The sequence below is a fragment of the Giraffa tippelskirchi genome, chromosome 10 (assembly GCF_054371585.1).
Source record: "Giraffa tippelskirchi isolate mGirTip1 chromosome 10, T2T-mGirTip1v1.2.pri, whole genome shotgun sequence".
NCBI classification, from domain to species: domain Eukaryota; kingdom Metazoa; phylum Chordata; class Mammalia; order Artiodactyla; family Giraffidae; genus Giraffa; species Giraffa tippelskirchi.
The window spans coordinates 69,248,802-69,274,841 of NC_137284.1; the positions used below are offsets into that span (position 1 = coordinate 69,248,802).

The 26,040-nt window shown below is 35.1% G+C and overlaps 1 protein-coding gene across 7 annotated transcripts in view; it reads right to left on the minus strand.

Annotated features, from left to right (window-relative positions):
• Window positions 1–275: 275 nt before the first annotated feature.
• The window catches only part of ETV1 (ETS variant transcription factor 1), a 102,656-nt gene continuing 76,891 nt past the window's right edge, over window positions 276–26,040 (minus strand). For 3 of the 7 annotated variants that reach the window (XM_081537627.1, XM_081537626.1, XM_081537625.1), the window contains 6 exons: window positions 18,887–18,954; window position 17,778; window positions 17,271–17,339; window positions 13,901–14,070; window positions 7,916–8,017; window positions 276–3,030 (listed from right to left, as the gene is read on the minus strand). In XM_081537627.1, coding sequence (XP_081393753.1) covers window positions 2,809–3,030; window positions 7,916–8,017; window positions 13,901–14,070; window positions 17,271–17,339; window position 17,778; window positions 18,887–18,954 — 632 coding nt within the window. In that variant the 3' untranslated portion in view covers window positions 276–2,808. Of the gene's footprint in view, window positions 3,031–7,915; window positions 8,018–13,900; window positions 14,071–17,270; window positions 17,340–17,777; window positions 17,779–18,885; window positions 18,955–26,040 lie in introns of all 7 variants that reach the window. The other 4 variants (XM_081537622.1, XM_081537621.1, XM_081537624.1 and 1 more) reach the window with 2 other exon arrangements.

A 26,040-nucleotide genomic window follows, 5' to 3' on the forward strand; every position in this document is an offset into this window, starting at 1 on the left:
CTATAATTTGAGGAAACTGCTCTGCACTGTCAGCTGTGTGAATTTTTACTTTTATGCATTTTTATAGGCATAACTTAAGGAAAATCATTTTTCATTCCTTATTTGAGAGGTAACATTCTTTATTGTAATTAGCCCCTTGGGTATTGGCATCAGAGGCAGCAAACATGAGGGGAGATATTTCTTTAGTTTCTTTTACCAAGTTGAAGGAAAATGTTACATTATTGATTTCTATGTTTGAATAGCCAATTCCATTAGAAATTCAAAACACAAGAATCTTGCAGAAATCAGCTGCCAGATTTATTAATCTATCTGAAAATAAAAATACAACCAAATAAAAAGTAGAATAAGAACAGAACTTAAAAAAAGAAAAAAACCTTTAGATACATTTCCCAAAAGAGTTTATAATGCAATGTTTTTAACCCTTCTGTGTTGGAAATATACTTAATGTTGGCCAATTACTTACTTTATTCAGTGAGTTACTACCATAAACAGCAAAATATATAATTTGTCCTTAAATACTATATAATCAATACCAATTCTTCCTTGATTCTTAAAATAGCTCATAGCCCGATTCTTTCTATCAAACTAGAATTTTTAAAAGAATAAAAGGAAATGACAGAAAAAAGAAAAAGTATTCTCAATATAATTTTCACTTGGATCATATTTTAAAGACCCACTTTCAATTTCTCCAAATGTGTCAATTCTCTTTCCAATAAAATTTTAGCTGAATATTTTAAAATCCGTTTTTATTCTAAGTACTGTAAATGGCCACATGAGCATGGTGGGTGTCGGGGAATACTGATTTTTAAGGCATATTTGTTAACCCATAATGGGCCTAATGATATATAATGTAAATGTAGAACAACCATTGAAATCACAGGTTACATAGATATGTTGAAATTAGAATATTTTTGGTAGGAATAAATGTGAGTAGTATAGGTTATGTCATGTGGATTTCCCAATAACTGTTGAGTTTAGAGACATGAACTGTGATCCATGTCATGTTGGAAAATGGGTAGCCAGGAGATCATCTTTCAATAATTTTTCCTGTGTTCATCATGAAAAACTTTTGTAAGTTGATTTTGGCTTTGTGTTTAGGATTTAAAAAAAAAACACAAAAACATTTTGCTATTGACTCTCTAAAAATTTTTTTTCCTCTGAGATATTGAACAAAATTTATGTTTCTTGCTTGAATCATTTTAGCAAGCTAATCAGAGATACTATAACACCATTTACTTATGGTTTTGTCAAGGTAAACAGAACAACATACCCTGCTTTCACTATTTCCTCCAAATGTAAAACAAAACCAAAACAAAAACCTTTGAAACGTTAAATCTTTAAATCTTCTTTCAAACAATCCAATCACATTTACACAAGTGTCCAAAACAAGATGATGGATAATATCAGTGCCAGCACTATGTCATACAGCAACTTCCTCATATTCTTTAACAGTTTGTAAATAATTTTCCATTTCACCAAAAGTTTCCACAATTTCCCTTAGCAAGCTGAAGCTTACTCTTCATTTTGTCAATGTGCATAAAAGCTGCTTATAGCATAGCATGGTAGAAGCTATTTTTTAAGCAATAAATGGTTTGAGTCATCTATTTTGTCCTGAAATGCTATCTGTAGTTAACTGCATTGCTTATAAATGGTCATAGTAAATTCAGCATGAAAGAGAATATTACAGAAAAGACAGCAGCAGAAGCATTAGCATTATCTAATATTTATATATGTTATCAACGTAACACAGCAGTAAAAGGTTTAAATGCATATCAATGGGTACCATGTCTAAAAATTACTATAGTACCTATTTAATGTATTGGATATTTCTCTTAAGAAGTGCTTGCTGTATCTAGAACAGCATATTATGTGATTTAGTACAGTTAATTCTTATTGATTAAATAATGTTTTTATGTACTGAAGGAAGTGAATGGAGACAGATATTTTTTGCTTCATTGCGATCCCAGATTTAGCATTTAAATGAAGATCTCAAAGGACCATGAAAAATATCATTATGTAACTGAAATGGGTTTCAAAATATTTAAAGGACAGTATTATTTGTATCTAAATAGCAAGGTGGCACCAGATACGTATACTGCTACTGGCCTGTGACTCAGGTTGGAGCCAGAGTCCAAAATTGTGCCCCTCATTTACAGTCATGGTGATTACTCAGCTTCAGAGAGAATACCCATTGTATGGTTTTCCTCTGTGAGTCATATATAAAGCAAAACCAAACAAAAAAACAGTAAATGCAATCTCTAAATAACTTTTTACAAGAGGTGCAAAAACAGTCATTTCTAACAATTAAACTGCCTTTTACAGTAGTTTTTTTTTTTTTTTGTACACCTTGCGGAGACACAGAAATGATAGGGGGAAGTGTCCAAGGCAGATAGTCTCCAAGTGGATATTTACACAATGTGAATTAACTGTACCATAGATACCCAGAGGAAATGAACATTTTCTAGGTTGTTAGGAAATCAAATCAACATTATATAGCTTCATCATACTTAAAACTTGTAGGACCCCATCCCAAGCTTAAGTAAAAAGTAATACCCCAATCCCCCCTCCCATTCACCCAATATCTTCCTGTTACACAGAATAAATGTTTAGATTACCCCCACCCCCCCTCAAATAAAGTGCGCAGTCCATTGCAGACCATAGAATAATGCAACAGGAAAGCCCCTTTTTGTGTATTATTATTTAAAAATAAAATACAAATGACAAAAATCAAATATTGAAGAGAATTCAGAGATTCTCTTCATCTTGCAAAAGAGCAGAAGCGTAAGGAGGCCCTTGACTGTCACTGTGTTAATACACGTAGCCTTCGTTGTAGGGGTGGGGGTTGCAGCAGCCCCCTTCCGGCATGTAGGCCATGCTCTCGTCAAAGTGGGACAGAGGCACGGTGTCCTCTTCGTTGATGTGACGTTCCATGTCTGTCTTCAGCAGTGGGCGTTGATTATCTGGAAAGGCCATGGAGAAGAGGGCTTCTGGATCACACACAAATTTGTAGACATATCTCTCTCCAGCCACCTGAGGGAAACATGGAAGAAAAAGCCCATCCTTATGTGGGATGTCGGGATGGTACCTAAACTTAGAATAGTGAGCGTTTTGCAAGAGATACAAATATCCAATCATTATATTTTACATTGGAAACTAATGCAAGGTTGTTACATCAATTACATCTCAATTAAAACCCACATAAAAAAACACATCATCTTCACCATTCCCAAATGCGGAACGGAGGGAAAGAAATGAACAAAAACATGGTATAATGCTGCAGAAAGGATGGATAACAAAAGAAAAGGCAATCAAGTATTAACAGATACAGACAGAAAAAAAAAACCAAATTCCTCACTGCGTGGGATAAATTACAGTTCAATCGAGGGAAATGCAAAATGCTGATCTTGAATGATAATTACACTCATTCTAGACAAAACTAGAAACTTAGCATTTTGTTGTTTTAATATGAATGTAAACTTACATTGTTATTTGGGGAAAAGAAATCAATGATTTCATGCAGGCATCTCACATTGAATTTTTTTCCCCTCTGTTTGAAAAGGTAATAGCTATTGTACTTATAAAATAACAAGACCTTTAAAGTGTAGTGTTTCCCTCTTAACACTGTATTTCTAAAATTGTAGAAAAGCTAAACTTTCAAACCTTAAAAGAAAAAATGGATTGTGTTCCTAATAAGACTAGACTAGTGTTTCACTGATTCCCAGGGTGAACTATTCTTTTTCTTTTCTTTAATTTTCTTCTTTTGCACTGTATATTCTCATCTGAAAAAAGAAAGATGCATAGCCTTATTTAAATGAAAGATGGATCAACAGGGCAGTATTATCCTGGGTACATCACTTTTAAAAATGAAAGCAAGATGCCTTAGACAGACGTTAAGGATGTGCATATAGTGTCAAATTGAATTAAGAGGTGTAAAAAAAGTGAAAGGAATTTAAAACATACAATACATAGGGAGGAAATGAGAAAAAGAAATGTGACAGCTGCCTGAAATAAAGGAGAAGTAGTGTAATTTGTAGGAAATGACACGCCCCAAACTTAAGTTTGGAAGAGTAATGCTTCTCTAGGAAATTATAAACAACGAGTGAAACAAATAGAGCCCTCCCCCGCTGCCATTAATAGACAACGCTGAGCTTCTCAAAACCCAGAGGGTTTGGGGTAGGGGATGGGAGTGGATGAATACGGTTCTTTGTTATTAAGTTTGATACTCACTTTTTGTGTGTATGTTGAGTTCAGTAATTTTAGAAAGGTGAAAATTACTCAACACCTCTACTAGTTGCTTTGTAACGTGGGGGAATGGTGAATTCATGGTTTGTAAACTATCTTGTGCATGTTTGTAGACAAAAAACTACCAAAGAGTACTGTTGTTCTAGACTCAGATTTAGAATGGTTTTTGCCCTGGATTTTTTTTTTTTTTTTTTTTAACCCTGTAAGAGAAACCAATTTAGAGAATTCAAATACTGTGAATATCCTTAGGCTTGAAAACAGCCTACACTTAGGTTTTGGACAAGTTTCTTAAACCGCCCTCAGTTCCCCTTTTTTTTGATGAAATGGAGGCAGGGATGGCTTCTTGGAAAGCCTGTTGCAAGACTGAGATGGAAGTTTCTAGCACAGGGCATGCCAGAGGAGTCTGGCATAACTTTATTCACTTTAGCCCTTTATAAAAAGGAAATGAAGTTCATAAAGGTGAAATGGCGAAACTGCCATAAAAGTAAAAATAGGCCCTATCAGAAACAAAGCTCAACAATACTAAATGCCAGTTTTCACGTTATTCCTTCGTTCAAAGTATTTTGAGAAAAAAATGAAGTAATTGGCCGGCATATCTCAGAGCATTTAATAACTGGCTTTGTTTTGTTTGCAGCCACTGAGAAGGAGGCATTTGCTTTGTTTTAGACTACTGGAATGTTTTTGTACGACCTGTTGCTACTGATTATAATTAGAAATTATTTAATAAATCACTGTGGTGAATTAAAATGTATGATATGCAATCAGCATTATAAAATCTCTTAAGGACCCTGCCTTGATACACTGTTTTACTTTTTCTTTCAATAAACATATTTAGAGCTACTACACTATTTATTGGATTATGTTAAATGCCACAGAGTTTAGAACAAGGACTGATAAAACAACCAAGAAACATAATGAATCCTCTTATTAGTAATACAATTACAATATGGACAATGTTATACATTGAGTATATATAAATAGTAATACTTAGGTAAAACATTAATTTTGCAAGAGAGATAAATCAAAATTAAACAAGGAGTTTATCTTTTGAACTGTGCTTTGAAAGGCTAGCTATTTAAATTATGTGTTAACTCTTAAAATTTCAAAACTAGTACAGTAATATTGGAGGAAAACTTGAAATTACAGATTAAGCCAAAAGAAATAATAATCTGATTATATCATTCAGAAATAACCAATACTTAAATGTCTGTATATACTTTTATTTAGGCATTTCTAAATTTTGAAGCATATACATGTATTGTCTATAATGTATATTAATCATTACTTCACCATTTCTTCCTTCATAGCTACTGAAATAATCAGGGTTTCTTTCATGTTTTGATACACTTTGGTTTTATTTTTTAATTTTTTCATTTAATTTTCTTTGATATACACTACATATACACAGAGTTTTAAGTTCATATACAAGCATCATCAGATAAACATTTTCCCCTACACATTAAAATATGTAATTCTACCTCATATTTTTTTAAAGGACTGTACAATTTTCCTCTGAATGACTATATTAGGACTTACTTATCCATTATGTTATCAGGGAGAAAATGAAGCAATGAGAAAGCCACAGGTGTATCAGAGAGTAGCAAGTAGACTGGCTCAACGCGTGTAATGAAGAATAAATATGTATGTCTGCAAACACTGTCAGAAGTCTTGATTGTGGTGCTAGTTATAAGTACACTTCAACTTTTGCCTTTTCACCTTTAAATGACCTAGTCTTCCTTATATCATATGTGATACCCCAAAAGGCCTGTTAAGTACACATTTTGCTATCCTATATTGGCTGATAACAGTTTACCTTGGCAATTACAGCCTAATAGGGAAAATTTGAGGAGCCACAACATTTTTCTCTGTTTTCCAACATCTATGCTATCATTTGATCATTTGAAAGCATCTTGCCTTATTATTTTCTTAAAATAAGAGGTAAACTAATGGGGTGTGTGATAACTGGATAAATAAATGGGAATATGGAAGTAATGATATCAGTAATAAGCATAAATTTGAATACCTTTGAGAATATCTAAGACCAGACATAACATCCTGCAGATACGCCTTTAAACACTGTGTGTAAAAGTTGAGGTATGATTAGATAGTTTGAGATACTTTTTAGCTTTCTGTGATTGCTCCCTTTAGTAAAGGGCTTCCTAGTCAAGATACACAAGCTAAATATGTCTTGACTTCAAGGTGTAACATTTATTCACAGATACCATCTGCTGAAGACTTTCACTGCACCAGGCACAAGGCAAGTGTCTCAAGTATATTATTTCATTTAACGATCACAGCAGCTTCATGAGGAAAGAATACTGCTGCTTACTAGCAGAAGAATCTGTTCAAAAACAGTAATCTAACAAGACGCTAACAGGCAAACCAAAGTCATGACTGCATTTGTTACTGCTGTGTAACACTGCTCAGGGGACCTGCAGAGGACCTACTGTTCCAGTTTATTTGCTATGTCCGATTATGAAGACGGTGGTGAGAATGAAAAGAATGGTATGTATGTGAAAAAGGTTGGCTGTAAACGGGAGTGGTTGGTGAAAGAAAGGGAAGAATTAAAAAAAGACTCCAGGATTGAGATGGAGAAGACGGAGCAGAGAGTAACTGGTTTTATAATTTGAGGGTGAGATTCAGGGAAATAAGAAGCAATTAAGAATCCAATTCAGCCTTATCTTTTAAGGCTCTTTGAAGTTCTAATTTACTGGTTGGCTAATAAGACAGCACATTGCCTTTGGTCTAGAAAGCCCAAATGATGCTATTACCCCCTCTTCTTTGACCATTGTCATGGAGCAAGTGGTATAGTTTTTCTTGGCATAAATATGGTGACATAAAAATATGCCATAATCTGTAATATGTAAGTATGTCCAGGTTTCCACAAATGAACAAGGGACACATCATGAAACTATAATGTAATGTTCACAATGGATAAATCCTAAAACACCGTTCACAGTCAAAACTAGTAGATTGAGTACACACGCAAGGCTGAAGGGTGTTAATAATAACAAACACCCAAATGTTTCATCTTTATTTATTCATTACCTTCTTCAAAAATTTTAGATTTTGTCCCAAGTGTAATTCATTTGTTTTATCTCACACTTTTTAAACAAGCTACCTTGAAATATTAAGACACACTCATTTGAAATAAAGCATATTTAATATCATTATGCCAACAAGATAAGAGTAAATACTTATTTCAAATCAACTGTTTAAGATGTTAAGCTGTCAAGTAATGAAATCAGCCAAGAAAAGATGTTTTTCAGAATGAGAACAAGAAATGTTCTGGATGTTTTAAGAATCAGAAAAAGAGGGGAAAAGGAAACATTCAGCTAATATTCAAAATTGTATAAAACTGTGGAAGATGAGCAAAATGTCAACAACTTTTGGGGACATATATTTCCATATTAGTACTAAAGCAGGACTTTTTCTACCAAACACAGCAAAGTGGGTACTTCCAGAAAGTCTCCTATTTTGTATCACACTTTTGCCTATAATGCTCATAAATTTATAAACAGAAACCCTTGTAACAGGAATACCAACAGCTAAGCATACGTTAAAGTGAGCAAAAACCTTGCTTCAGCAATGTAATGATATATGGCTTTGAAGAAAGACATGCAGATGAATGTGAAACATTTCAATAAATTTTAATGCTGTGTTAGCTGCTCACCTTTTGCATGATCCCTTTCTCATAATAATAGCGGAGTGAACGGCTAAGTTTATCATAGTTCATAGCTGGCCTGTTTTTCTGAATGCCCCAACGCCTGGCCACCTGCCACCAAGACAGAATCACATTGTTGTGTTAAGTATTATCTTATCAACATATTTCATAAAAATTAAGTTAATTCATTAATTACTCCCAAACCATCTAAAAGATATCCAAATCAATGGCATACGTATAAGAGGCAAAAGCTATCATGATCTGTATTTCCTGGGTCCTGGTTTGCTTTTTCAACCAGGCATTAAGTGATCATTCTGAAACACCACAATAGAATTCATTGACACTATTGTTTTGGATACAAAATTAAATGGAAATAAGGGAATGTGTTTACAACGGGAATGAACAGGCTGCAATTCACCAAAATGAGGCACATTTCCCATTCTGAGGTCCCCTTTCTGCTTTTTCTTTCTTATTTCTTTTTCAGATTAAAAACTGAAGATCAACTTTATCTATAAATAAATATCTCTTGGTAAAGGTGTTTTTGAGGTTATGATAAATCAAAGGAAAAAAGACACCCTGCTTGACACTGGCTAAAAGACAAGTGGCATAGTGTGCACAAATTAGTAAGCTGAACTGTACATAATTTTTATTGCCTGAAGCAGCATCAGAAAATAAAAAAAGTGCAGTCAATACTAAACTGGTGGAATTAAGCATTCATTTAGAGAACGGTAATTGGATGCTAAAAATAAGAAGGAAGCGAAAAAGGTCACCCTGTATATGAGTCCACAAACAAAAATCTCTAAAGCAGAATATCCACTTTGTGGTTTAGTGAACAATCTCTGAGCTTTTTATAATACGGCTTTGGAAGCACAACTTTTCTGGCAAAGACAAAGTTCTTCAACAGAGCTTTAGCAAAACCTCCTTCCTCAACGAATCTGTATCCCCTCCCTCTCCACTGCCCTGGGCTAGCTGTAGACGATCCAAAGCAGGGTGGCCTGCTTTTGTGACCCCAGTCAGAGTCACATCCTCATTAATTTCCACTTTTGCTTCATCTGAGCAGAAACTGCAGCTCCCGTGTATACCTAGGCAACCCGGAGAGAGCATTTTCTAATATGGTTAGCGTTCTCCTTCAAGTTCTCAGAATTCCAAGTTGTTGAGTGTCATATACCAAAATCTTATAGAATGCTTTGCAGAAATATCACTCTATTTTATCAGCAATAACCTTTCTCTGTGGTTTGTTTTTTCTCTTTAAAAAACACTGATCTTTCTGATTTTCTCGCTCACTAATTTCTATTTCCTGAATGAAGATACAGTGTAATTTAGTCACATACATCAGTATACTTTTTAAAAGCAAAGAGATGGGATGTCACATCCCTGTGACTACGTATCTCCAAATAGAAAGTCACAGTGACAGGCACACATTAATACTCCATTAATTAATGGATTTATTAACCAATGGATTTCATTAATTAATCCATTAATTAATATTAATCAATCCATTACTTAATTCCATTAATTAAGATAAACTTAATTTTAATGTAAATGTTGGGAGCAATAGTGTGATGGGCAAGTGGCAATAATAAGTGGAAGCAATACTTTCTAAATAAAACTTTATCTTTTAAACAGCTAAGAGTGGACATCAGTGAATCTTTAATAGACAGGACAACTGAAGAGCCTGGGAACCTGGAGGGGATGTGAAAATAAATTACCAGTACCTCCTTAAATTGAACAACAATTTCTGAATACTTTGGCATTTGTTAATGATTTTTTTTTCTAGACACTCACCAGGATGCACCTAGAAAGCAAAATAACCTGCGACAAACAACAACTTCCTCTCTCCCCAGAGGAAGTCTCTAGGGAGAGAAAGATACCTTTTTTTTTAATATCATAAGCAGAGTTTGACTTTTATGATACCAGCTAATTCGCAGCACTGTGGGTATCAGTCAAATTTATTTTTATAGCTATTTTTAGAGCTATTTCAATATCATGTTTATCATAAAGTTGGGGAAAATGAGACATACCCATATGCCTAGGAGATGCAGACAAGTTATGCAAGATAAAGGAATAAGATCTAGAAATCTGCTTTAACACTGTGCCTCTAGTTTACAATATTGGACCAAGCACTTAAAAACTGGATAAGAAGATACATCCCATGTTGTGGTCTTATCATAATAAAATTATTTTAAAAGACTGAAACTTAAAATGAACAGATAACATAAAAACTTCCAGGACAGGTTAGACCATCCAACAACTAAGAAAGTCCATCTAGCCCTCACAAATGACTCATCACAATCACCACTACATCCAGCACTACTAAAAGCCAAAGGACCATTTTCAACATGGAGTGTGTATAACGGTGACAATACTTCTAGTAACTTCCTTATAACATTCTTTCAAATGAAAATGTTGGCTGTCAATGAGGAGAGTGGAAAGATCTTTGTAGCACTATAGCATTTACCCTTATTGTCAAATGAATTAAATAGGACAATGTAATTGTTCAATTATTAATATTATTCAATTTATTTTTTAAAATCATGCTTGACTATGTAAAAGGAAACCTAGAAACCACAACCTGGGCCTGGCTATCAGACTTCTTGATAACTCCTCCAGCTCAACAATCTTGAATATTACCAAAAGACTTCTACTCTTGTGTCCTATGGGTTTCCCAGGTGGCACTAGTAATAAAAACCCACCTGTGAATGAAGGAGATGTAAGAGACGTGGGTTTGATCTCTGGTCAGGAAGGTCCCCCAGAGGAGGAAATGGCAACCCACTCTAGTATTCTTGCCTGCAGAATCCCCATGGACAAGGGAGCCTGGCAGGCTATAATCCATGGGGTTGCAAAGAGTCGGACACAACTGAAATGACTCAGCATGCTGTGTCCTATGGATGCTTTGCTATGTCAATAACTGTTCCCTGGAACAATTTCCCAGGACCCATGATTAATTCAAAAATAAGATCCCATAATTTTGAATATCTCAAAGAGAGAGAAGGTAAAGATTGTGTGCTTGCTGAAGTTATCCTAAACACATGGAGCAGATGATCAGTGCAAGACTGAAATCTCACTTGGTATCATTTTATACTGCAAGATGGAATATAAAGAAGTGAAACTTAAAGTAATTCCAGCAAGGATGGCTTCATAGCCACCTTTCATGAGCTGCACTGTCACAGACCCTCAAAGAACTGCTGTGTGATTGAAAGCAGAGGGTGACTGGCGGCCACGGAGACTAAAGAAATTTCACAAACACTTCCCAAAGAAGAAATTTAAACATAAACAGCAGAATCATTGCCTGGTGGAAGCAATTGCAGCAGTGAGCAATGCAGCAATCAGAAATGGAATGTTTCATTTTGAACAAAAGGCCTTCGGAGATGTCCAGTGCTTACTTTGCTATTGCCAGGGAGTTAGTTACTATTTGGAAATGGTCTGCTGGCTCTCTGAATCCCTCAGCTCTTTTTTTACTTTCAGAGTCTGCTACAGAAAAGGTATCTAAATGTTAGTTTGTCACAAGAACAGATATAATTGTATTCCTTCCAGGCTAAAAAAAAAAAAAAGTCACAAAGATTCACAATCTGATGTAACATAATGGTCCCCTGATCAAGTCTCCTATTCTAGTTGTTTCAACACGATCAGCTTAAAAATCAACACATAAAGAACTTAATCACTTGGCTAAGAATTTTTACAATTCTAAGTGGATCAATAATCACTGACGTAATTCAGTCATACCCCCATCTTAACAAATGAAAGTGAAAGTGAAGGCTGTCTGACTCTTTGTGACCCCATGGACAATACAGTCCATGGAATTCTCCAGGCCAGAAAACTGGAGTGGGTAGCCTTTCCTTTCTCCAGGGGATCTTCCTGACCCAGGAATCAAACTGTGGTCTCCTACATTGCAGGCAGATTCTTTATCAACTGAGCTATAAGGGAAGCCCATGGCAACAATAAAAAAATTCTGTTTCTGCTCACTTTAATCACAGATGGACAGAAGTAACTGATATAAATCCCTGCTGGATGTCCTTAAGGTCCAGCATGAACCAACTTTTGCAGTGATTATTAACATCTGAGATGAAGAGCTCACATTTTCATCATTACTTAATGGGCTTTCAAATTACTTTATGTTAAGTGATTCTAGCCTCAGTCTTTAGTGCTTCACATTTTTGTGGTTCTTTCACTTACATTATTTAAGTACATCTACATAAAAATGAATTTCCTTTGATAGCCAAATTAAGTTTTAGACACAATACAAAGTTCAACTACCCAAACGTTTAGCCTATACTTGATAATGGATACTTACAGTTTTGATCCTGAGCCCTCTGTGTGTGGGTAGGTATGGATGCATGTACCTGTGTATACTTGGGGTGGGACTAAAGAAGATGGAAACATACCCTCTCATTGATATAACCTGCAGTAGACTTAATTGTGCTCATCAGCTCCTCTCATTTCATATTTGAATCAGATAATCCTTTAAATCTTTACAAGTACTATCATCTTATCTTCTGGATATCAAATTAGGACATATTGTCTGATTATCACTGAATATACAGACTCACAGAGCAGATAATGTAAGATGTACATAGGCCCATTAGCCTAGGTTGTAGATGTCAAATCTACATGAAGCGAATTAATTTGAGTTTAAAAAAATAGAAATCTCTGAATTTTTTTACTTTTTTGAGGTGTTGAGATACAATGGCCAATATGAGTCATAGCCATGTTAGCTGAAAGTCTCCCAATGCTTTCTCAGCTACTGTAAAGAGAGAAAGCATCTTTCATGAAAAGACACAAACTTTTCATGAAAGTTTGCCCTTCATACTTCCCTGTTGGTATAGTGGTTGAGAGTCTGCCTGCCAATGTGGGGCACCTGGGTTCGATTCCTGGTCTGGGAAGATTCTACCTGTGAAGGGACAGCTAAAGCTGGTGTGTCACAACCACGGAGCCTGTGCTTTAGAGACCCTGCTCCACAACAAGAGAAGCTACCACCAGAAGAAGACCGTGCACTGCAACCAAGACCCAGCACAGACAAAATTCTTTTAAAACTGTAAAATATAAAAAGTCACCTTTCTCTTGAGGTCCAAAATGCTATTTGGTAGGTTACACTGTAATAATAATAGGAGGCTTACATCTAAAGCTACTCCCGGGAAGAATAAAAATTGAACGGAGAAGTTTTATAGGAAAATACTCCACTTGTATGTACACAAGAGCAGGTTGGAAGGGGGTAAGACAACTGAACAGAATGAAAGGAGTTTCATTTACCCATAGTATCTCTATCCAGAGTCCTCTCATTTTGGCAATTTCTTAGGTATCATGGTGACATTTTAAACTTTATTCTTACTTTCCAATGGAGTGTACACCACCCAGCTGATTCAAAACAGGTATCACCATTAATCAAAGGGAACCAATATTCCTATGGGTCTGTGTCTCTTGACACCTAAGGAGTGAGAATTTCCCACTGCGACCTTTGAGCGCCTTTATTCCCAAAGCTGTGTCTCCCCTACAACCCTCCTACACATGACTTAGTTCTCTAAATGTTCCTCTCCGACCTTCCTGCCAAAAATCAAGAATGTCCAATTAATAACTGCTAATTCTCAAGAACAATTCCTCTCTCCCCAAAATGAGTTGAACCTGATGCACATTCCTCTCTTTCTCAAAGACCATCCAACATGCCCAACTTAGATGCACCTTTAGAGAAGTCCCAGGCCCCGCCCTACAGAGTCAGATACAACTGAAGTGACTTAGCACGCATCCACAGTAAAGTTCCAGTTGATTTTCTTCAACATCAAGTCTATAGTATGGTCTTCAACTGGAACAAGACTGTAACAAGTTCATTTCTTATTTCACATGTATGCCTGCTTTCTTTTTTTTTCCTTTGGAGAACCTTTTCACTCAAAATGTTCCCCTAAAGTTTTAAAATTAAAAAAATAATTTTTGGCATATTAATCAAGTATGTGTCTTTCTAGTATGACATAGCTGATCTTCCTAAATAGAATCTATGAAACTCACCTCTTCAGGCTCAATCAGTTTAAATTCCATGCCTCTCCCAGTCCAGGCAATAAAATGGGAATTTGAAGGGTCATCTAGAAGAGCTACCAAAAACTGCCAGAGCTGAAGTGATCCCCGCCGCTGGTATGTGGGTCCTTCCCGATACATCCCTGGCTCTTGTTTTATGTCTCCTAAATTAAAAACATTTTAAGTTTCTATGAGTAGCATTATTATGACATTTATATACAATTTATATTAAAATAATCACTAAAAATGGTTAAAGCACAACTAATTTAAGAGTTTCTATGAAATATATCTTTTTCATTAAACAGGGATTTAACACAGTTAAATGGTTGACTATAAACCAGGAATCTACAAACTTACAGATAACTACACATAGGTCAATATAAATGCACACAGGGCAAAATAAATGCACGGATGTCATTGACTTATAAAAATGTGTGTATCTTTTTTTTCTTTAGATACATTTAAAAAACTATAGTATCTAATCCTACTTCTTTACTTCATTGTTAATGCCATCTCTTACTGCTCTAAGCAGGGCTTCCCTAGTGGCTCAGATGGTGAAGAATCCGCCTGCAATGCAGGAGATCCGGGTTCAGTTCCTGAGACAGGAAGATCCCCTGGAGAAGGGAATGACACTGACACACACACACACACACACACACACACACACACTACTCTAAGCAACAGTGAACAAGGAGTAATCAATTTTAAGCTCCAGGCATTTTATGTATACAAATTAAAATTTGCAAACTATAATTTATAAATACCTCATTGATTTGCATGTGACAAACTACTGAAAATTTAAATGCAAATGTTTCAAAGCAAATTTAATAGCAGCTTAAACTCTGCGAGCTAAGTAAAAATCAGGAAAATATCATGGGTAATGCCAGGCATACTGGATTACCATCATGCTATCTTTCTACCACACCTTCATATTGCCACCATGCTTTTCTCAGCTGGCAGCAAATGAAAATTCTCTCATTTTTCCTTATCTCTTGTTTATATTGCACTTATTTGAGTTTAGCTTGTTATTCTTTTCCTGAAAGTCCAAATGCATATACACATACAAATGAACACATCAGAGTTTTCTGCCAATCTGTATTTTTAAACAAGAAAGGATTGTTTCTTCTACATACAAACTGTAAAAGTCTATTAAATAGATTACAGCAATAAAGGTGTCAGTTTCCAATTCTTTGGTATAAATCTGGTCAGATATTTTGGTTTTTACCAAAAGCAAACAAATGAACAAAAGAAAACACACACACAACTCAGTTTCATGACTACTGATTATACACTTTCAGCTCCAGCAAACTGTCTCAAAAATATGTGGAACCAGTCACATTGGGATTGAATGTCTAAGGCCCTATAAGCATATCACTATTAATGCATGAATTTCTCTCCTTCATGCAGAGTGAAATTGTTTAGAAACAATTTAGACAGAATATACTTGAGGTGATATACTAACATGAAGAGTAAATTATAAAACAGCCCAAATCACAAGCTTTTTCAAACTTTCCATTGGTCAGAAGACAGAAATACACCTCTTAAAATAATGATAGCAAAAATACTTTACAAAATCAAATTTTTTCACTCAATAGCTGCTAAAATTTTTCACTCAATAGCTGCTAAAAATCATTATGCTGTTTTGGTCTAAGCTATAGAATATGGAAGTGTCTCTTCATATTGTTCAGTGATAATTTTATTTATCTTAGTTTTTCCTTCTGAGATTTAGAAATTTTCATGGGGGGGTGAATGAATTTTGCAGATGGAATGAAACACTGTCAATGTTCTAACCTTTAGATTGCTTCTGCCTATAAAACTGACTGATCATATTGGCCTTGCACAAGGAAAAAAAATTATTTGTTTTTCTTTCTTCTTGTTCTCTGTTCCTTATAAAATGTAAGCCCAATACTATTTTGCCCAAAATATTTTCTTAGTGTAAAGCTGAGAAGTATTTAAAAATCAAAGGGAAAAAATAATCAAGACAATTAGCTTCCCCAAACACAAGTGTGACTCTGTCTTTGCCCTGTTAGATTATACCCTGATCTTGTCTATATTTTGAACTGTTTTTCTTCCTTACATGCCCATACTAATTATCGTGATTTCTTAAAAGGTTAACTCACTAAGTATGAAAGGAACTGATGAAAGTCATTCCAAAAAGTAGACTTTCTGCTTTATTTCAAGACAAAAAAGCTAGATTTTAAGCATTTTGATGCTCTGCTAATGGTGCTAAATACAATAACACACATCACACCTCTGAAACTCAAAGGTTAAAACTAGCATCTATTACAGAATAAGACTGAAAAGGTGATCTGTGTTGGAGTTTAACCCGTGATCTTGGTATGAATTGGGAGGCTAAGGAAACAGATATTCCCAAGACTGGTCATCCTGTTTGATAAGTCTAAGAGTAGCAAAAGTATCGAGAACAGAGTATTCTTCAAGCAACTAATTAGAGGAGAACTCTGCGCATATCCTTTGCTGTTTAAATAATGACAATTAAAACTCCCAAGAGCGACCAACTCATTACAGCCATGATCCCGAAAGTTTGTGCAATCAGCTAATCAGAAGGCCCCTGCTCGTTTCCTGTTAAACAATCAAAGCAGGAAATATGGAGACCACTCTGAAGAACCACTAAGTCAATCAACTGTTCGCTTTTTACCCAAGCCTCCTTCTAGATGCCGACTGTTGCCATCTTTGTCAAGAGAAGAAGAGTCTCTCTAACTTGACACTCCTTACCCCTTTCTAACATGTGGGGGTGATGTTTTCATTTTCATTGCCATAGCAAGCGATATTAAAAAAGTAATGCTTTCCTAAATCCATTTGGTGCAATTACAAACTAATGTCGCATTAGTAATGAACATCTTCCAAAGGGAAAAAAAAAAGGAGGATGCACAATCACTAACTAAATGGGCAGCTATGTTGCTCCTGTGTTCCATAATGCATCTTTTCATGAACAATAAAAGGCAAGAGACTACATTAGTCATCTATGCGTCCACAGTAGCAAGCTTTCTGCTCCGCTTTGTTAATTACGGGATCAGCTTTCAATACATCTCAAACAACAAGCTGCATATACTCAGTCGGGCAACGGAAAGGGCCCTCTCTTATTCTACATAAAGCCCAGCAAGAATGATACTCTGTCTGTCTTTAAAAATGGGATCTCTCATAGGACAAAAGAGAAAAGCTTCTTAATGGAAAAAGGAAAAGGAATTTATAAGAGGTAAAGTTTAGCGAGACTTGAGTGCACTGTAAGTGATGAGCATGAAAATCTTTTTTAAGTAGAGATGTTGACTGCTTTCAGGAGAGGCGAGGGTGATCTCTCCACAGCCTCTTACAGAAATCAAAACTTGATACACAATGAAAAACCTACCATCGAATTTCTCTGGGACGACACAGGTATCATCATAAAACTGCCTGGGACCCTTTTCAAACATGCAGCCTGTGGAAGGGAAATGGGATACATTTATTCATGACAGAAATAAAACTCACAAACAATTCAAAATATAACCACAAATGCAAAAATGGAGGCAGAAACGGACTTCTCTGCCTTTCCACTCTGTGACTTGGGACAGATTATTTAACCTCTTTGCCTCAGTTTCCTCATCTATAAAATGGGAATGATAATAAACCACCTATCTTATAGGGCTGTTGTGAGGATTGAATGATTCAATATATGCAACTTTAGAACAGTGACTGGCAAATGGTAATATATGAAAGTTAGCTATATATATTATTACTAACCCAATAATGCTCATGTAAACACTGGCAAATCTGCTATGTAAAACAAATTATCTTCTTTTTTGTTTTCTTCCAAGTTTCATTATTCAAACAGATGAGAGGGAAATCAGAATTACTGACATTTATCTTGCATTATGACCCTGATGAACTGAAACAAATACAGTTTACCCCCTCACTCCTTTACGGAAATATTTAGCTGCATCAACATTCTCATGATTTCATCTTCAATAGACAAGTCAGATTTAACAAAAAAGAATTTTCCTTTATTGCTAAATCCTTAGAAAAAATGCAAAATAAATTGATGGCTTTCTACAATAATTTTCTCCCCCAAATATCCTTGACTGTGGGACTTTCATTTAATTGCTGTTATCTTTAATTACTAGGAGGAAATTTCACATAATTTAGTCAGTTTTATTTCTCATAAGTATTGGTCTCTGTGGTAGGTACATAGTATTAACAACAACAATTAAATTGCATTTGTGCAAAATTTTGGTCTCGTATATTCTGGATTTACCATCTCATTTTACTATCCTTTAAGCACAGGGGTTAACTTCTATTGATGTCATTTATGCAAAACAACCAATGTTAGACTCAATCTAGAAGGATGGATCCAAGTCACTTCACTGAAGACAGAGTTGACATCAAGGACCGTGCATATAATTCAAGAAATACTTTAAAGGTTAGTCTATCCAGATAAAAGAACTTTCATACATTACCTTGCAAATATCATGCCCATTAGAACAAAACTTTCCTACCACAGTTACTATAACACATCCAGGAGAAAAACATCTTTTCTAAGCTTCTTATGTGAGGCTTAATAACTACTTGTCCCAAAATGTAAAACCCAGGATATTTAAATGTGAATGTATTTAAATCAACTGCATTTTATTTCAACACAATGACTTAGCTCTCTAGAGCAAAACTAAAAATTCCTTGAAGATACATTTCAGCAGACAGCAGTAAGGTGGGTGATCTATAAAGCACATGTTCTATTTTAAAAGGATGTGGTTGTTGGCAAAAAAAGAACAGAGAAATTCATTTATCAGCTGTTTATATGCACATGACTCATGTTAACAAAATATAAGAGATCATGACCCGAAAAATCTTCCTTTTACTTCAAAAAGTTTTAAAACAATGGTTTAGTGGACCTAAGTGATTTTTCCCGTATATCCTGATAATGTGACAGCATTCTGAGGACGGCTGATTATGTTGACAAGTATTTACAAGAATTTCAATGGAAAACTTAACTTCTGTTCTGCTGGGATGAGTCAGGAAGCCTTCTTGCCTCATATAAATGGAGTGGCAGCTAGGCACTTCTGAAAGAGGAAACAGTATCAGTCAAAGAGAAGTCTGGAGCTGAAAACATGTTGTTATCAGTGGACAGAGTGCAGATAGGAAAGTGACAAACAGACAGGAGTCTCCTGAGGGGAACTTGTCAACACATAGGTAACATTGCAGGTGGGGCCTGCACAAGAGACGTAAGGATGAGAACCATATCATGGTGAACAGTGATTCTCCTGAGCAGGCGTGTGAATTCGAAGTTTTACCCACACCAACCTTAGTAAACTAAAAGTTGGCTAAGCAACAGCACATAAATGTGAAGGTGTCCTCAAAACAAATAGCGTCATGAGTTAAAAGACATTTCAGGACATGTAGGGGATAAATTTGTTTACCCAGTGGCAACCAAAGCAAAGATCAATAAAAGACTTGTTCACAGTTTATTTCATGAACATTGGCTAGAAATTATGATGAAAAGACAAAATTGTTATGTTTCTCACAATTACTTCAGCCTAGTAAGATGACTGCTATTTTTTTTTCTTCAGACAAAAACAAGACTGACTTTTCATTTTGTTAAGCCCACAGGCCATATTCAAAGCCAGTGAGGCTATAAAAGAGAAATCCAACAGCAACAAATCCAACAGCAGAAATCCAATAGCAAACACCATTGCTACCCTAAGAGCGAGGCCTTACTTGTATGACCAACTTAATTCATCCCTGAGAAAATAAAACTTGGTTAATGGTTAAACTTGAGTCATAATGATGGCTGTGAATCTAATGTGTTTAGCAGCTTAGATATGGGGAAAAGGAAAGAAATACAGAGACAAAAGATAAAAATTCAGGTCCTTCATTTACTATTAATAAAGCCATATGACTTTAGGTAAGCCATTTTATAAGTTTATATAAAATAGAAGACTGGGTCACATATCTTGAGTCTACTGTTCTTTGACTCTAAATTTAGAGGTTCACTCACATAACCAGAGGTCAATTCACGGTGAAGACTGAAATTTCAACCTCAAGACCCTCCACTTGCAAAAGCGCTGCTGAGACCTTAAGCCTAATTTTGCATATGCCATTTCATTTACTTTTTATTTCAGGTTCCACATTTTATAAGTTTTAGGTACCTAAAACCTGGGTCCAAATCTGAATATAACATATATAGTTTCCATAGAAATGCATAAACATGATTACGTTGATTCTATCTTCTGTACGTATTACTAAAGATTTTAAAGCAACATCTACAAAAATAAACATATACCAAAAAAAAAAGGGCTTCCCTGGTGGCTCTGCCTGCAATGCGAGAGACCTGAGTTCTATCCCTGGGTTGGGAAGATCCCCTGAAGGAGGGCATGGCAATCCGTTCCAGGATTCTTACATGGAGAATCCCCATGGACAGAGGAGCCTGGCTGGCTACAGTCCATGAGTTCACAGAGAGTCGGACATGACAGAGCAACTAAGCACATACAAAGATAGATGTAGAAAATATATATGACAAGGTTGCTATTTAATATAAGAATACAACCTCCTTTCCACCCCTTGTAGTAATCATATAACTTCTGAACAAGTAATGGCATTTAAGTGAATTGGAATCTAAAGGCTCTTATCTCTTTCTAACTATCAGTTTATAAACTTTCATGCTTTAATAGATAATGACCATTATTTAGCCCAGATGTCATTCTTTTTAGGTCCAGAATGTTCCATTTTTAAAGTCTACCTGATTTTCTACAAATTTGCCTGGTGATAAATGTCAACCAAAATACGAGATATCACTTCACAGAAAAAAGCATATATTATAAGATCTTAGTCAAAAACATCTTAATGGTGATCCCTAATAGCAATAACATTGAAAAGCATCTAGCAATCAATAGTTTACAAGCTGAAAATAGTGTCAAACTCATTTTTAAACATTTTAGTGTGCTGTGCTTTCTTTAAAGTATTATGCAGTTTATAGTTCCAATCCTATAAAAGGCAGGGTTAAACCTTGTTTTCTGATATCAGTGCTTATAATAGGGTTGCAATGGAGCTGATCTTCTGGGTCACCAAATAATTAGCAATCCATTTTATCCCAACTTCTTAACCAATGGTACTTCAAATTAATGTTTAATGTTATTTTGATTTATTGCCAAGGCATAAGGTCCCTCATGCAGCTGGGCCTGGAAGGGACTGTGTTAATGACTCTGCCATCAGCTCAGCAGCTGCTTAGAGGCAAGCATTTTGTTGAACTGATGTTGACACCCTGCCACAAAATACTTTTACTGACTGCTGCACAGCTGGAGTGTGGCTGTAAAAACAGCTGGCTGGCTCTAGAGGCAGCTAGAAAACGTACAGGTTAAATTCTATTATATATAAGTGGGACTAAATGTAGTCCTTCCTCCCCAGAGGGGAAGAAAAGAAGTTCAAGCATTTCTGAGAAAGTTGAAGGGCCAGTTTATAAAAGTACTCCAATATCACACAAAATAAGCATAATTCTGGAAAACTAGACATTGGACATCAAAGATAGGATTTGATGGGTAATTTCACTAACACTCAGGTATTTACAAAACTGGACGATTTACTGTTTTCTGCTGTGCTTTAATATTCTTCATAAATTCTACTTATTAATCTATGATGTTTTAAGTTTACTAATTTAAAATTCACCATAAATTAATGGCATAAAATACACCTGATGCCAGGCTTACATTACATTTCCAAAGGGTCAACTTGTGATCTAAGTTCTAAAAAAAGAGCACCAAACAGCAACTTAGGAAAAAAAATGCATATATGAGAATATATTTGTGTTTATGGCAGTTCTTATACTATTTATTACACCTCAGAGTAAATAAAATTGACATCTAGCTCTTGAAATTGAGACACTTGGCTGCATTGTCTAAATTCAGTCTGTCTTTAAATTCAGCATCTTTTATACAGAAAAGAGAAGCCTGAAAAAAATATGGTTAAGAGGAGTTTATTTCCCTAAAGTAACTAAAGTCATGTTATCCTAAAGTGATATCAGTTAATTTATGACCATCAGAGTGGGTCAGACTCTAATCAAATTGTAGAAACATTTCCAAAGTGATTATTCAATCAAATGACTAACTTGGTTAATTAGGAGCCATAAACATTGCTCTGAAGTTCATCAAAGTAATGACTTGCCCAGAAAAATTACTGCTAATTAAATTGCCTGCTGCTTTCATTTCTACCTTATCTAATAAAAAATCCAACCAATGAAGTTTGGCATTACATTTTAACTTTTGCTAAATGCTCAACTCAGATCCAAACTAGCCAAGTGGCGACTTCAAAGGCAAATGTTTTGTAGCAGGGAATGGAGGCATTTCAAACATATTCATTTATGTTTATTCATGAAATAAAACTTCTATAATTCAGTGACAATCATAAGCTGCAGTTTAGTCTATGCACAAATGTTAAGATGACTGCATATTTACACTGTCTTAATATGCATCCATAATTATAATCTTAGGATCATTAGTATGGCAGTGATTACAAACATATACCTTGTCATCTAAGAGACCTCGTTTTGAAATCTCAGTTCTGATATTTTGTGGGAGCAAAACATTTTGTTAGTTATTTAACATCTCTCTCAACCTCCACATCTGTAAAATGGGAATCACAATGATTTCCTTCAAAGATAAGACCATATGGAACAAGCCATGGGTAACATTATGCCCAGTTTCTGAGAACACTAAGAATTCAATACAAGGTGCTTATTATTAACAGAATCTATTTTTAAGTGAATTTTCAGTTCAGTTCAGTCACTCAGTCGTGTCCGACTCTTTGCAACCCCATGAATCGCAGCACGCCAGGCCTTCCTGTCCATCACCAACTCCCGGAGTTTATTTAAAGTGTGTGAACCACTGTACTTACAACAAAAAGTAATTAAGTATCAAAATTATTTTTGTATCTTAATTTTCTATTCTTATATAAGGTATCTACTGAGATGGCTGACATTGCGATTCATATGCTTACTCAGTAATATTCTTCATAAATATATTAACCTGTGATATTTAAAATATTGATTTTAAATTCATTATAAATTTATGATGTATAAGGTTTAAGTGAGATGCTCCATTATATTTTCAAAATATTTGGAGGTACTTCTTTTGAGCTTCCTTTTTACAGTATTATCCCCCAATATTTGTTGCTATATTTGGACTTTTGTTTAAAAAATTTTAAATTCAGTCTGTAAACTGAATCATGTGTATTTAATTTAGGATAAAGATTTTTTTTTATTTTAAAACTTATGGATTAAAGAGCATGTCATAAAGACACAGCCAAATCAGCTTGCAGAAACTAAACTGCTTATAATTTGTCACAGATGAGTTCATGGTGATGAAAGCTGATCTAATATGCTGCAAAAACTCAAAGCAGCAAAACACTGTTGTTATTTTAATGCCTTAATCACTGTGGGGGGAAGTTAAGAGTAAACTAACACCCTAAACTACCTGATTTGATTAATCTTCACCTTTAGTAATACTGTTAAAATTTCCTTTAAGTAAAGATATGAAGGTAGGAAACTAAAACCTCAGTTTCTGTTTCTTGACTTGCATCTTACAGCTGTATTGGGAAATATAATACTGATTTAGGAAGATTTACCAAAGATCTGCCCACAAAGTGCAGTTGCGCATTTGCCAGGCATTTTTTTTCTAAGTGCTACCCTGTAGTACAGAATGAAGGTTTCTCTTCAGGGCATGGTTTGCCTAAAGTTTCTAGGAGCTGAACAGGCCAGATCAGAGAGGAGCTGTCTGCCACATTTGTATGAGACACCCCTACAATGTGTTGAAACTGTTTGTTATCAAATAGTGTACCAACCTGAAAACACTCCAGATTGCAAATTCTAATTAAGAGGAGAAAGCACCTAGCTTTCATTTGATGCTTGTAGTTAAATTCCTGAAAAAAATAATTGGTGTGATAACTTAATTAAGCATTCAAATCTCTAAGAGTAAATGAGAAATCCCAGTAAAATGGGAGTACATTGGATGTTGTATTTTAATGTGATTTTTACTTTCATATCAGTGTGCAATGCAGGGATGGATTGATTACACACTTAACTAACTCCTTGAGGAGGTGATGTGAGAAAATCAAGTCCACCTAAATTTGTTTAATGTATAGTGATGACGGTGGAAAATTTGGCACATTAAAAGCCCAGGGCCAAAATGAGTGTGTTGACATATATCAGAAATTAACAGGTACTTGGTGAGAAATATGTTTGTGTGTGTGCGTATTTCAATGTAAACATAGGAGTTTAAATAAGTTTTGCAAACACATTTACCAAAAAAATATTGAGCTGTACCAAGAATGAATGACATCAATTTCATTCAAGAAACATGAGTATTATGACAGATCTTGCCTAAGTTTTGTCTGTCTTAAATTTAATTTTTTTGTTTCTACTCATTTCCTGGCAAGCTCACAGTTTAACATTTAAAATCCAAAGGTTTTCCAGGGTACATAAATAACATAAACTTCATAACAGTGTATTTAAAAGCAAAACTATTCACATACGTACTAGTGTATCATCCTTTGACTCTGCATATCCACTTGCCACATGAATAGATTTTTGTATAGCTGATCAAGAAAACATATTTTATCAAGTTCCCTGAAAAAGATTCTAATGTTAGAATTTTTTTTTTTACACCCATACAATCTTTCTATTATGGAACAAACCTGAAAATAATTAGTTCTAAAAATAAGGCCCAGTTTCAGTATGTTTAAATTAAAGTGTGGCGAAATCAAGTGTGATGGCAAAAAAGTCAAGTTTTATGAGAGGTATCTGTTGCCGCTCACAAAATCTGTATGTGAATGTAACAACTTAGTCATTGAAACTCATGTGAAGAAGGCAGAAAAGCTGGAGTTTTACTTCATTCACACTTAGATGGGAAATTCGTCATTAGGATTTTTAGTAAACTATAAAAATAAATAATGTAAAATCTGCAGAGATATTTCTTTTGTCACAGTTCAGATGTATTGAATCTACTGATGACATACTTTGAGGACAGAAAGAGAAGTATGTCAGTCTTTGTATGCCCAGAATAGCGTTTGCAAAGCTTTAAAAAAGAAAAAAAAAGCATGAAACAGTTATCTGCAGTCAGATGCTTTTAAAACTTAAAGGCTACATAATCTAAAAGAACTAAAGGACTGGGAAGCCTGGCATGCTGCAGTCCATGGGGTCGCAAAGAGTAGGACATGACTGAGTGACTGAACAACAACGACATAATCTAAAATAACAGCAGAGACTTTTACCACAATCTTCTCTTGGAAGCATCTGTTTTTAGGGTGAGGACAATGTCCTACACAAATAACAACCACATTCAAACAGGACTGGCTTATTGTGATCTAGTTGGCTCACTGTTTTACAAGTTTTACAAGCCTGTGGAGGTTTCATTGTTAAAAGCTGAAAATAAAGCTGAAATGATAGGAAATACAGTTACATAAAATAAGCACAACTTTAACCTTGACTAGTTGTTAATATTAGATATTACTGTACTCTGACAACTAGTAGAAGTTTAGAAAAGATACCATTAGTTGCCCAAACAAGCCACAAAAAAATTTCTGAGGTGGGGGAATTTTTTATGATGAGCTTCAATACTGAATTGTTCCCTTTCTGGAATCCACGTGATCTGAAGCAAATACACCATGAATTGTCCTCTCACTTTCATTTCTACTTGGATCACCACAATATTCAGATGATTTCGTCTCCTTGCTTTGAACACAGGTAATCCTAGTAATGAGTTGAGTAGGATTGTTTCACTACATTAGAAACATCCTAATACTACAGTATCTTATTGGCCATACACAACATGATTGTTTTAACGTAAGAACATCTCTATTCTGTCTTATCCTTTAGCACCAAAGTGTATTTGTAAATGTTAGACATAACGGTGGCATTTCATTCAAGAATTAGCAACAATCTTTGAGGAAATCTCTAGAATATAAAAATCATACCAACAGAAATCCTTATTATAATTGTCTGGACCCTTAATACTTAAACATTTTACAAGCCTAGTCATACTGAATTCTTCAGTCAGTTCAGTTCAGTCGCTCAGTCGTGTCCAACTCTTTGCGGCCCCGTGGACTGCAGCACAAAAACAAAAGGTATAGGGATCATTTGTCCCTTTCTATGAATGACGCAA